This window comes from Mesoplodon bidens, assembly GCF_964165515.1.
Source record: "Mesoplodon bidens genome assembly, chromosome: 2".
Lineage (NCBI taxonomy): Eukaryota > Metazoa > Chordata > Mammalia > Artiodactyla > Ziphiidae > Mesoplodon > Mesoplodon bidens.
Window position 1 is genome coordinate 20257115 of NC_138177.1, and position 13175 is coordinate 20270289.

The window sequence follows — 13175 nt, forward strand, 5'->3', positions numbered from 1 at the left end:
CTTAGCAGGAATTCACTCAAGAGAAATAAAAACGTGTTCAAAAATGTATATGTTAATGTTTATATCAGCATTATTTATAACACCCCCAAATTAGAGGCAACCTAAATATTCATTCACTAGAGAATGGATTTTTTTTTAATTGTGGTATATTCATACCATGGAATACTATTTAGCAATAAAAGGGAACGAATTATGGACACAGACAACATAGAAGACACTCTAAAATATTACACTAAGTGAAAACAAAAAGACTATGTAATCTGTGATTCCACTTATATGAATTTCAAAGGAAGGCAAAACTATAGTAACAGAAATACTAGTGGTTTCTTGGGGCCAGACACGGGAAGAGGAATTAATTCCAAAGGGACCCAAAAGAACTTTTCAGAATGAGAGAAATAGTCTATGTCTTCATCGTGACAGTGTTCAAAAATTGGTATGATTCCAAAATTCATTTGTCACTCCATTTAACATGGCTGATTTTTACTGTATATAAATAATACCTAATAACATAATAAACATAATGACATAAAAACATAACATAAAAAAAATGGGTCAAATCAACCCCAGAGGGGAAAACTGATGTTAAAGAAACTGGTAGGAGCAGGCTGGCCAGGACAACCTCTAAACAGGAGACAAATTCCCTAGCCTGGGCTACATGTCCTGCTTTTTCCACCCCAGTTCTCAAAGTTAATTTAAACATAAACAACAAGAAGAAAATGTTCCAAGTTCTAAGTATGCAAAAGCAATTAATATTTTGAGTTCTGGTTTAGGGTTTAGTCCCTGCTGTGTGTGTGTGTGTGTGTGTGTGTGTGTGTGTGTGTGTGTGGTGTTTTAATTCTAGCTAGTCATCTTTTCTGAATAACCTAATTGTAGTTTTGTAGGTGAGGATGGCTTTAATTCAGAATATTTGATTAAGTGCTTTTGTGTTTTATAATCAAAAGAGTTATTGATGGAAATATTAGTTAAATATCAACTAAAGACACTACAAAAAGCAATAAATCACCTGGGGATATTTGCTGGTACTGAATAAACATTTGTTGGAAAGGATATTTTGAGATCTGAATCCTAGGCTCACTTCCACTGCAGGTAGTAGGAAGCAAATAAAAAGAGAATTCTCCCACTCAAGATGAGCCTATTGTCAACAGTTCCAAAGGACATGAGGAAAACTGACACTGAGAAAGATAATCAATACACATAGCAAATGAAAAATGAAACTGTGTCCAATTAAATAAAAAATAATAAATCTCAAAATAACTTTAAAATAAATATATTTGGGCAGAAAGGTATGAATCAAGAATGGATGGGTATGAAAAAGAACCAATTTTAAATCCTGAAATTGAAAAATATTCGTTGGAATTAAATACACACTGCTATATTTAAAATAGATAACAAACAAGGACCTACTGTATAGCACAGGGAACCCTGCTCATTATTTGGTAATACCTAAATGGGGAAAGAATTTGAAAAAGAATAGATGCATGTATATGTATAACTGAATCACTTTGCTGTACATCTGAAAATAATGCAACATTGTTAATCAATAGACTCCAATATAAAATAATATTTTTTTAAAGTGTGATAGATGGCATAAGCTCTAGACTGGATATTATCGAAGACAGAATTAGTGAATTGAAATGTAAGACTGAGGAATTCACCCAGCACATCACACATAGAGATAAAAGGGCGAAAACAGGTGGGGTGAGGGATGGAACTTAATTAACAGTGGTACTAGAATGAGAGTCTTTAAAATACACTTAAGATGAGTATCAGATGGAAAGGTGAGAAGTAATGTTCAAAGAGATACAGGCTAAAAATTCTTGAAGAAAGATGTGGCTGTCTGATTGAATGAACATCTCATTCCCCAAGAATTCCAAAGTGCTGGGAGGAAACAACTGGCAACCCTGAAATCTGTATCCAGTTGCAATGATTTAAGATTTAAAGAATGAAAACTGGGCCGAAGACCTAAACAGACATTTTTCCAAAGAAGACATACAAATGGCCAACAGGCATATGAAAAGATGCTCACATCACTAATTATTAGAGACATGCCAATCAAAACAACAATGAGGGCTTCCCTGGTGGTGCAGTAGCTGAGGATCCACCTGCTGATGCAGGGGACACGGGTTCGTGCCCCGGTCCGGGAAAATCCCACATGCCACAGAGCAGCTGGGCCCATGAGCCATGGCCGCTGAACCTGCGCCTCTGGAGCCTGTGCTCCGCAATGGGAGAGGCCACAACAGTGAGAGGCCCGTGTACCACAAAAAAAACACAAAAAACAAAAAACAAAAAAACACCAATGAGATATCACCTCAGACCTGTCAGAATGATTACAAATAACAACTGTTGGTAAGGATGTAGAAAAAAGGGAACCCTCATACACTGTTAATGAGAATGTGAATTGGTACAGCCCCTACGGAAAATAGTATGCAGGTTCTTCAGAAAACTAAAAATAGAATTACCATATGATCCAGCAATTCCACTCTTGGGTATACGTCCAAAAACAACAAAAACATTAGTTCAAAAAGATAAATGCACCCCAGTGTTCATAATAGCACTATTTATAATAGCCAAGATATGGAAGAAACCCAAGTGTCCATCAACAGACAAATGGAAGATATTGCAATGGAATATTACTATATATATAAATATAATGGAATATAATATATATATATATACATATATATATATATATATATACAATGGAATATTATTCAGCCATTAAGAAAGAATGAAATTCTGCCATTTGCAGCAACATGAATGAACCTAGAGAATATTATGCTTAGTGAAATGTCAGAAAGAGAAAGATACATACTGCATGATATCACTTATATGTGGAATCTAAAAAATAATACAAATGAATGTACATAGCAAAACAAAAACAGACCCACAGATATAGAAAACAAACAGTGGTTTCCAATAGGGAGGGGGGCGGGAGAAAGACAAGTTAGGGGTAGGTTATTATGAGATACAAACGATTATGTATAAAATAGATAAGCAACAAATACATTGTATAGTGCAGGGAATTATAGTGATTATCTTGTAATAACTTTTAATGGAGTATAATCTATAAAAGTACTGAATTACTATGCTGTACACCTGAAACTATTATAATATTGTAAGCCAACTCTGCTTCAATAAGCAAAAGAATGAAAATTAAAAGCATTGGTTTAATATTTACAAAAATATTATCTCCAGTATAATGTATTGGGTACTCATCAAGTAGTTAAAGCAAAAACATATGAAATGAATATAAAACAAATGTATTATAAGAATTGCTTTGTGAGGGAGAAGAATTAGACAGAGAAGAAGGGTATCATAGACACCTTCAGTGTTGTGTATAATATTTTACTTTTCAGAAAACTGAGGAATATATAACCAAATGTTACCAAAATAGATGGATTTTTTTTATTACTTTGAACTTTTAATTTTTTAAAATAGAAAAATATTTTAAAGAGAAACACTGTAGATATGGAATAATCTTGGAGAAAGCAGGAAAATTCCCACACAAGTTCCTCCAGGGCAGGGCCCTTGCCTTCCTCACTTTTGCTCCCCCTGCATTTGACAAAGTGTTTATCATGCTGAAGATGCTCAATGAATGTTAAATAACTAAATACAAGTCTACCTAAACACCTAATCTCACAGGAAAGGCATTGGGTGTAAAGACAAGCCTGTGTTTGGACCTATTTCCAACACAATCATTTACTCATCCTTCTAACAAGCTTTCTCAGTAAGTAGACAAGGTGCTGAGGTTACACAGATAAAAATGATAAGGCCCCACTCTTACTGAACCCAGACTTAATACCCCCATGGGATTCCATAGGCTGAGACTCTTAATAGAATGACAAAGAGTGTGACTCTACTGATTGGGTACTGAGGAATCCAACTCAATAGGTACAGATGGTCATTTCCTTCCAGGAAGAGCTTTTCAAGCCATTTTCCTTTTCTCTCTCAAAATTAGATTCCATTCTGATGCCCTTTCTTTTTGTAAAACTGCAAATAATAATAATAATACAAGCAGGAAAGGGCAGGGAAAAAGGAGCTATCCAAATCAATAAAATGTTTCCCCTCTGAGAATCTAAATGCTTCCCCAAAATACTGCAAGGAAACTGCAGGCAAAGGAAAAATAGACTTCATTTCTTGGACTAAAAAGTGTCACTCTGGCATCCACTGTCTTTGCAAGATAAGCTCTGCATTGGCAAGGGACGGAGCATGCCAGGAAATTGAGGACAGGAAGGTATTTTCCCAAGCTGTATTAACACCTCTTCTCATGTTTTCCAGAGATTAGAACTTTTATCACTGGCTCACACACCTAAAAAAATTGTATTAAGCTGTAGTTTTTAGGGCAGAATGGGCCCAAATTTTTCTCTTTCTTAGTATGCCATGAGATGATGCGGCTAAACCCTGTCAGGGAACCCACACCCCACCAAACCAAAGCTCTCCCACGTTACAACGGGGACACCTTCTCACGATGGGCGAGACTCTGGATGAGGATGGATTTATGGAAACTTCTGTGTTAAGGAATGGAATAAAGGGGCCACATTTGCTCTAAGATAGCAAGTCTCTGGGCAGAAGAGAAACAGGAGTCACCAAGATAATGCCAACCTAAAAGCGTAGTCCAGAAAGTTAGGAGAGGAGCATGCAGCTATGGGAGGTAAGAATAGGGTCAAGAATCCCAGCAGGCAGGACACAGAGGGAGGTGGGAGTCAGGGATGGTGCCAGTCAAAAAATAAAAGGCCAGGCCAAAGTGCTGCAAAATAAGAAGGCAGTGATTTTGATGCAGTTACTTACTGAAAGTTGACCATAGGCCAGATTTCGGTTCAATGCTTTACATCCATGATTACATTTATTCCTCATAACAATCACAAGAGGCAGCCACTGTTATCCTCATATTACAGATGAGGAAAGTGTGAATCAGAGAGATCAAGTAGCTGGTGAGCAGTAGAGTCTTGATGTAAACTCAGCCCCTCTAACCCTACAACCCAGGCTCACAGCCATTCTCTTCCTCAGGCCCCCTCCTGGTGCCATCTCCCACCACCAACCTGACAGGGAGCCTCCATGCTCTCACCCATGCAGGGGATGCTCCTGGGGGCAATCAGCTTGAAGTTTTAGGTTCTGCATGACCACACAGCAAGGCCTTTCAGGGTAGGGACAGTGTCTTACTGTTTTCTATGTCCCTAGCTCCTGGCCTCCTGGAGGAGGAATCCATCTGCCATTTCAAGGGCACCCACAGCACTCCTGCTGGTGGATAGACAAGTAAGGAGAGCCAAGCCATGGTGCTGTCTGCTGGCCCAGGCCATGGTGAAGAGACTGCAAGTTACTCATCTACTGCCTGACCAGACTCCTGTAAATCAAAGATCCTGTTTAGCACTGAAACAAAGTAGGTGGGCTTTAACTGTCCATGAAGAATGATTAGGCATCCCAGAACAGCGTCAAGGTTCAGGATCCAACTGGAAAGGGAGGCTGCCATCTGTCTCTAGGATTAGCCTTTTCCCAAGCAAGAAATTTTAAAAAATCATTGTCAGAGTCCACAGGAGGAGCTCTTATAAGTGTGGGTCACTGTGCCAGGTAAGGAGGAAACGCAAAGGAAAGGACACGCCTCTGCCCTCCAGAGTTCATTCTATCTGGAATGAGAAGGGCATTAACAACCCAAGGGAATTTATCGATGCCACCCAAGTTTGTGCAGCCTCTGAGTTAGTCCAGAGCAGGGAGACATGACTACAGCCTGGGGCAGTCAAGAGAGTCACCCTAGGGAAAATGAGATTGGGTAAGGGCTGTTAAAGGTGAGCAGAATTCTGGTGAGTAGAGAGGAGGAAGGGAGAGTCTAGATATGGGAAGCCAGGTTAGCCAAGACACACACAGAGGCACTACAAAGAGAAGTTTGGAAAGTTTGGAGAAGTGTTGAGCCCAAACATGGCATCCTTGAATGTCAGTCGGAAGAATTAGGACAGAGAGATGCATGCCAACTAAGACCAAACAAGAGCCAGACAAATCCAAACACTGCCACCATCTGTATTTCTGTAAACATTTCTGTCCCTGCATTGATAATATGACATTTCCAGGGAAAGCTAGGTGGTTTCAAAGAACTCTTAGAGTTCTTGGTCCTCCGGGAACTAAAAACTGCACCACTCATAGTAAAAGGCAATCCAGTCCTTGCTTAAGGGTTTTGAGAGAGACATCAGTCACTCTGTAAAGTTCCCAGGGAAAAGGTACATTTCTAGAAATTAGCTGGTATAAGCATCTCTTTGGACAAAATGGAACAAAAAAGAAAAGGCTAAGAGAGGAGCAGGAAAAAAGAATTCTGTATCTGTAAGAAGAAAACATTACAAATTCAAATTGAGTATGAAAGGATTGCTACTGCTCATAGACAAAGGGGAAAAAAAAGTTTGACCACAATTGTATAAAGATTGAAATAGGACAGGGAGTGGGAGGGGGTGGGGGTACCACAATTGTCAAGAGATTAACATTAGAGAATGTAGGGAAATGTATTAGCCAAACTCTACCTATCTCCCTCTTCGCATGGCTTTCTCCGTTGTGTTTGTGTCTTCTCCTCTTCTGTATCTTATAAGGTGGTTTGTCATTGAATTTAGGAGCCATCTAGATAATCCAGAAAGATCTCATCTCAAGATTCTTAACTGAATTACCTCTGCAGTGATGCTTTTCTCAAATAAGGTCATATTCACAGGTCCCAGGGACAAGGACATGGACATATCTTTTTAGAGACCACCATTCAACCCACCACAGAAGATATTATTCAGTTCCTCCATTTCATTTTCATGGTTTAAACTAGATTGTATATACTTGGCTTTGTTTCCATCAATAGATGAGATAGACTGATGGAAAGTACACTATTTTATTGCTGGCAGGCTCCTTTAGCCAGAGCACCTCTTGAATCCCCTAAATAATATGTTGATGATGGTTACCCTTCTGGCTCTTAGAAATTTATGATACTTTGCTACACTCATGATGTCCAGCAGTATCTTGGGAACAGGCTGTTAAAGCATCAGCCTAGCTTAAAGGTTTTAAACCAGGGTTTCTGGTCTAGCTTCTTGCTCCATTTTACAACATCTTCTCCTATGCTTTTCTGATCCATTCACCTCTTCCTCCAAATCAACCTAAACCCCATAATAAACCATTAGCGCCATTATCCAAAGGGCAGAAATTGGGCATGTTTATATTTCCTGCCAGGGTTTCTATTTCATGCTGATCTCCTCAAAATGCAAATTTTAAGCTTTCATCATCTGCAGTTGGCCTCAAAATACCAGTTTCCAGAGAAGTGCTGGTGTGGCTTCATAATCACCCAAGAAGCCTGTTAAAAATTCAGATTCTCAAGTCTATTGCAGATTGTTATTCAAATGTGGAGTGGAGCCCATGACTCTGTATTTTTAACAATCTCCCCAGGTGACTCTGATGGGTACAATGAGGTTGAAATGCTCTGGCAGTATACAGATGTTTCTGTCATTGATATGCCAGAGTTACTCAAATCCTATGAAATAAATGGGGTTAGGTCTCGTAGGCTTCCAGACTCCAGGTGATTTGATCCCCTGCTACCTCTTTCACCTCAATTCCTACCACTCTCCTCTCTTGCTGGCCACATTCCAACCACACTGGTCCCTTGTCTCCAAGCACTTCCCAGGCCTTTCATCCTTGCTCTTCCCTCTGCCTGGAACAATCCTCCCAGGCTATCTGCATGTTTTATTCCCTCACCTGATTTAGATCTCTGCTCCTATGTCACCTTATATGGGACCCCTTCTCTAACTACCCTAAACAGCAAAATGCACACACACAAATGCACACTCATCACTCCCTAATCCACTACCCTGCTTTGTTCTTCAGAGCAATAATTAGTACCGATCAGTTTATATGTGTATTTACTTTTCTTTGTCTGTCTTGCAAGACTGTAAACTCCCTGAGAGCAGGTATATTGATTGTTTGTTAGCTTGTTTTTCACTGCCATTTTTGTGCTGTTCTGATGTTTAGAACAGTGCCTAGAAGGTACTGTATATTCAGTTAATATTTGATGAATTAATGAATAGAAGAAAGCATCTCTATCACAGAGTCGATAAAAAGCCTAACTTCTTTAAATATCTTCAGAAATTTAGATAAGAAGCTAAAATGTCCTAGAAGGCTTCTAGCTTAAGAAAAGGGTGGGATCAAAGAAGACAGAAGATAATCTATATTTAACCTTGCAGAATAAGGTCCCCCAATTCTGGATGAGTCACTAACCCTTCATCAACAAGTGAAATCGAAGGAACTCAGCTCTGAGATTTTGGAATTTCTCAGCACATCCCTGGGGAAGTTCCTGCTTGGAGAAGAAAAGCCAGGAATTAGAACAAGAGAAGTGGACAAGGCAGATGTGTTCATCTTCCCAAACTGTCCTGTCTGCCTTCCTGAATCATCCAGAACTGATGGGGAAAGAAGCAGGCATATTGAGTCTTGGGATCTAGGGACCAGTGCCAAGCCTGGGGTAAGGGGCGATCCAGCTTTCCAAACATGGAGCCAAGAGGGAAACAAAAGCAACATCCAGGGCTGATGAGACAGGAGGGAACAAAGAGACCCACAGACCAAATAGAGCATTCTCAAAGGGACTAGAGAGAGAGGCAAGACCAGACACCAGGCTATACAAATAAAGGGATGTCAAGAGAGAGCAAATGGGTTCAAAAGTGTAGAGAAGAGTAAGACTCAGAAAGGTCCCCAAGGGGCCCTGGAAGGTAAAGGCAGGGACCTCTTATAGGTAAGAGGGGGGTTGTTAAAGCACCCCTGGAAGGTAAAGGCAGGGACCTCTTATAGGTAAGAGGGGGGTTGTTAAAGCACTGAGCCATTTTTGGCAATATTGCCCATTGCCAAAATGGAGCCCTGACACATTGGTAGCCAATCAAAATGTTGCTATGATAATCTCACTTAGAGAAATTACTTTTGGAAAGAAAAATGGGAATGAAAATGGAGGAAAAGTTGGAAAAGAAATCTGATCATTGATTCTTACTATAGTTAGATGCATGATTGAAATATTTCTTTCTTTGTTTCAGTTATGTCAACCACATACTCATAGCAAAATATATACATACATATGCATATACATACTTATATTTATAAAATTTGATCTTCCCCTGCAACCCATTAAGTGTATACTTCCTGATATTTTCAACCTACTTTTTTTTAAAGGCAGTTGATCATACTTTCATTTATTTACTCAGTGCTTCTAAATGTCAGGCAAGTGAGTTTTGTCTGAGATCATAAAGGAAGAAGGGTTTTTGAAAGCTGGAAGCAATCATAAAGTGTTTTTAGCCAAGTACTTAGCCACTGAAGTTTTACATTCCATTCATAAGCTGAAAAGAATCACTCTGGACCTCCCTTCACAGAGGTGACCTGGCAGTGTGTGGGGGATAGACTAGGGGAAGGGATAAACTATAAGTGGATATCACTAAGAGATTTATGCTTCCTCTACTGCCTTTATAATGCTGGCATAGAGAGGCTAGAAAAGTCCATTTCTAGCAGTACAGCAGATGATACCACAAATGACCCAAAGAAAACAACAACAAAAAAAAAATACTTTAGACGTCAGCACGTAATGGGGGGGTGCATGTGAGGTCATTGCGCGGGCGGGCGGGCGGGGTCAGGTGGTTTGAACGAGACGAAGACGGAACCGGAGCCGGGTACGGGCAGCGGACGCGGTCCAGCCGAGAGCCGAAGATGGCAGTGAATGTGTACTCAACGTCGGTCACCAGTGATAACCTCAGTAGACATGACATGCTGGCCTGGATCAATGAGTCTCTGCAGTTGAATCTGACAAAGATTGAACAGTTGTGCTCAGGGGCTGCCTATTGTCAGTTTATGGACATGCTGTTCCCTGGCTCCATTGCTTTGAAGAAAGTGAAATTCCAAGCTAAGCTAGAACACGAGTACATCCAGAACTTCAAAATACTACAAGCAGGTTTTAAGAGGATGGGTGTTGACAAAATAATTCCTGTGGACAAATTAGTAAAAGGAAAGTTTCAGGACAATTTTGAATTCGTTCAGTGGTTCAAGAAGTTTTTTGATGCAAACTATGATGGGAAAGACTATGACCCTGTAGCTGCCAGACAATGTCAAGAAACTGCGGTGGCCCCCTCCCTTGTTGCTCCAGCTCTGAACAAACCGAAGAAACCTCTCAGCTCTAGCAGTGCAGATGATAGTCCTGTCCACCCCAGTGGAAAAAAGGCCATGCCAAAGGACTTATTCCCAGCACGAAAGATCGTGGCTAAAGTTGCTCCACAGAGGCCCATTGCAACACACAGAACTACTGCAACCCCTAAGGCTGGCCCGGGCGTGGTGCGGAAGAATCCTGGTGTGGGGAACGGGGATGACGAAGCAGCCGAATTGATGCAGCAGGTCAACGTATTGAAACTTACCGTCGAAGACTTGGAGAAAGAGAGAGATTTATACTTTGGAAAGCTAAGGAACATTGAATTGATTTGCCAGGAGAACGAGGGGGAAAATAACCCTGTATTGCAGAGGATTGTGGACATTCTCTATGCCACAGATGAAGGCTTCGTGATACCTGATGAAGGGGGCCTACAGGAGGAACAAGAAGAGTATTAACAGCCTGGACCAGCTGAGCATCATCCGAATTCTTCACTCCAAATCATGTGCTTAACTGTAAAATATTCCCTTTTATTATTCTTAGAGGACTCACTGGTTTCTTTTCATAAGCAAAAAGTACCTCTTCTTAAAGTGCACTTTGCAGAAGTTTCACTCCTTTTCCAATAAGTTTGAGTTAGGAGCTTTTACCTTGTAGCAGAGCAGTATTAACATCTAGTTGGTTCACCCAGGGAACAAAGAGGCTGACCATGGGGCTCACTGTGTGGATGCTGGTAGCACTGATGGCTGGAGAAAGGGGAGACCTCAGTAGAGAAGTGTAAAGACTGGTTTGAATTTTAAGCTAATGTGAAATCTTGACAGAGAACATTTTAATAAATAAACGCCTTAAAAAATACTTTAGAAACACATTACTAAGTTTACATTACTGGTAAAGAGAGAAAGCAGGAATACAAAGAGGTCAGTGAGCACCAAAGTTACCCTTGTCCTACTGTCTTTGCCAAACTATGGAGACTTTGAGTTTCTGCTTTGAGGTCTATGGAAGGTATTAGAAATATAATACAAGCCTAGAGCTTGTTGAAGGGTAAAGTTTAATGGGACAACCAAAAAGGCCATGATAGCAAAAGTTACTCCCTGAGTGCAAAGTTAATAAACAATAAACTTGGCATACAAATGAAAACAGAAAAGAAACATTCCAGTCTTGGAACCAGAATTCTCACCTGAGAATTTGTTAATAAAAAGCATTTTAATACCTTTCCATCCAAATTCATGCTTTATATGTAATTCAAATACCCCTGTTAGAAATGTAGTCTAATTGTCCTGGGAAAGTGGGGATTCCAGGAATGTGTCTACAGCAGATGCAATTTTCCCCCCCATGAACAGCCTTTAATCGAGACCTCAAAAAATATCCACAGGTAAAATTCAAAGAGAAATAAGCATTTTATAGTCAAAATACACAAGGAAATAAAGAACGAGAAAAAATAATAAAAATGTAGGCGAATCAGACAAGCATATTTTAGGTATTGAGAATAACTAGGCACAGAATACAAAATATTTGTTTTTGATACTTTTTTTTAATGAAATGATGCTTTCAAAGAGAAGTCGCAAGATGGCAGAGTAGGAAGACCCTGAGCTCCCCTCCTCCCACAGGGCACATCAAAATTACAACTATTTATAGAACAACTATCAAAGAGAATGACCTGAAGACTGGCAGAAAATATTTTACACAGCTAAAGATATAAAGAAGGAACTACAGCAAGATGGGTGAGAGAGGCAGAGATGCAGTGTAATCAAATCTCACACCCTGGGAGAGGTGACCCACAAACAGGAGGATAATCACAATTGCAGAGGTTCTCCCCAAAGAGTAAGGGGTCCAAGCTCCACATCAGGCTCCCCAGCCCAGGGGTTCTGCACCAAGAAGACAAGCCCCCAGAAGGTCTAGTTTGAAGGCCAGTGAGGCTTGCATATGGGGAAGCCAAACTCAAAATGGATTAAAGACCTAAATGTAAGGCCAGATACTATAAAACTCTTAGAGGAAAACATAGGCAGAACACTCTATGACATAAATCACAGCAAGATCCTTTTTGACCCACCTCCAAGAGAAATGGAAATAAAAACAAAAATAAACAAATGGGACCTAATGCAACTTCAAAGCTTTTGCACAGCAAAGGAAACCATAAACAAGATGAAAAGACAACCCTCAGAATGGGAGAAAATATTTGCAAATGAAGCAACTGACAAAGGATTAATCTCCAAAATATACAACAGCTCTTGGAGCTCAATATCAAAAAAACAAACAACCCAATCCAAAAGTGGGCAGAAGACCTAAATAGACATTTCTCCAAAGAAGATATACAGATTACCAACAAACACATGAAAGGATGCTCAACATCACTAATCATTAGAGAAATGGAAATCAAAACTACAATGAGGTATCACCTCACACCAATCAGAATGGCCATCATCAAAAAATCTACAAACAGTAAATGCTGGAAAGGGTGTGGAGAAAAGGGAACCCTCTTGCACTGCTGGTGGGAATATAAATTGATACAGCCACTATGGAGAACAGTATGGAGGTTCTTTAAAAAACTAAAAATAAAACTACCATACAACCCAGCAATCCCACTACTGGGCATATACCCTGAGAAAACCGTAATTCAAAAAGAGTCATATACCACAATGTTCAATGCAGCTCTATTTACAACAGCCAAGACATGGAAGCAACCTAAGTGTCCATCAACAGATGAATGGATAAAGAAGATGTGGCACATATATACAATGGAATATTACTCAGCCGTAAAAAGAAACGAAATTGAGTTATTTGTAGTGAGGTGGATGGACCTAGAGGGGTCTGTCATACAGAGTGAAGTAAGTCAGAAAGAGAAAAACAAATACCGTATGCTAACACATATATATGGAATCTAAAAAGAAAAAAAAAAAGGAATGTTTCTGAAGAACCTAGGGGCAGGACAGGAATAAAGACACAGATGTAGAGAATGGACTTGAGGACATGGGGAGGGGGAAGGGTAAGCTGGGATGAAGTGAGAAAGTGGCATGGACGTATATACACTACCAAATGTAAAATAGATAACTAGTGGGAAACA

At 39.9% G+C, this 13175-nt stretch overlaps 1 protein-coding gene across 1 annotated transcript; it reads left to right on the forward strand.

Annotated features, from left to right (window-relative positions):
• Positions 1-9611: 9611 nt before the first annotated feature.
• Positions 9612-10957, forward strand: LOC308612108 (microtubule-associated protein RP/EB family member 1-like). Its single transcript, XM_081224376.1, has one exon. The coding sequence runs from the start codon at positions 9688-9690 to the stop codon at positions 10573-10575; it is 888 nt and encodes a 295-aa protein (XP_081080502.1). The 5' UTR covers positions 9612-9687; the 3' UTR covers positions 10576-10957.
• Positions 10958-13175: the final 2218 nt, after the last annotated feature.

Coding starts and splice junctions, on each gene's coding strand:
- LOC308612108 (XM_081224376.1), top strand. CDS start 9,688: ATGGCAGTGAATGTGTACTCAACGTCGGTCACCAGTGATAACCTCAGT.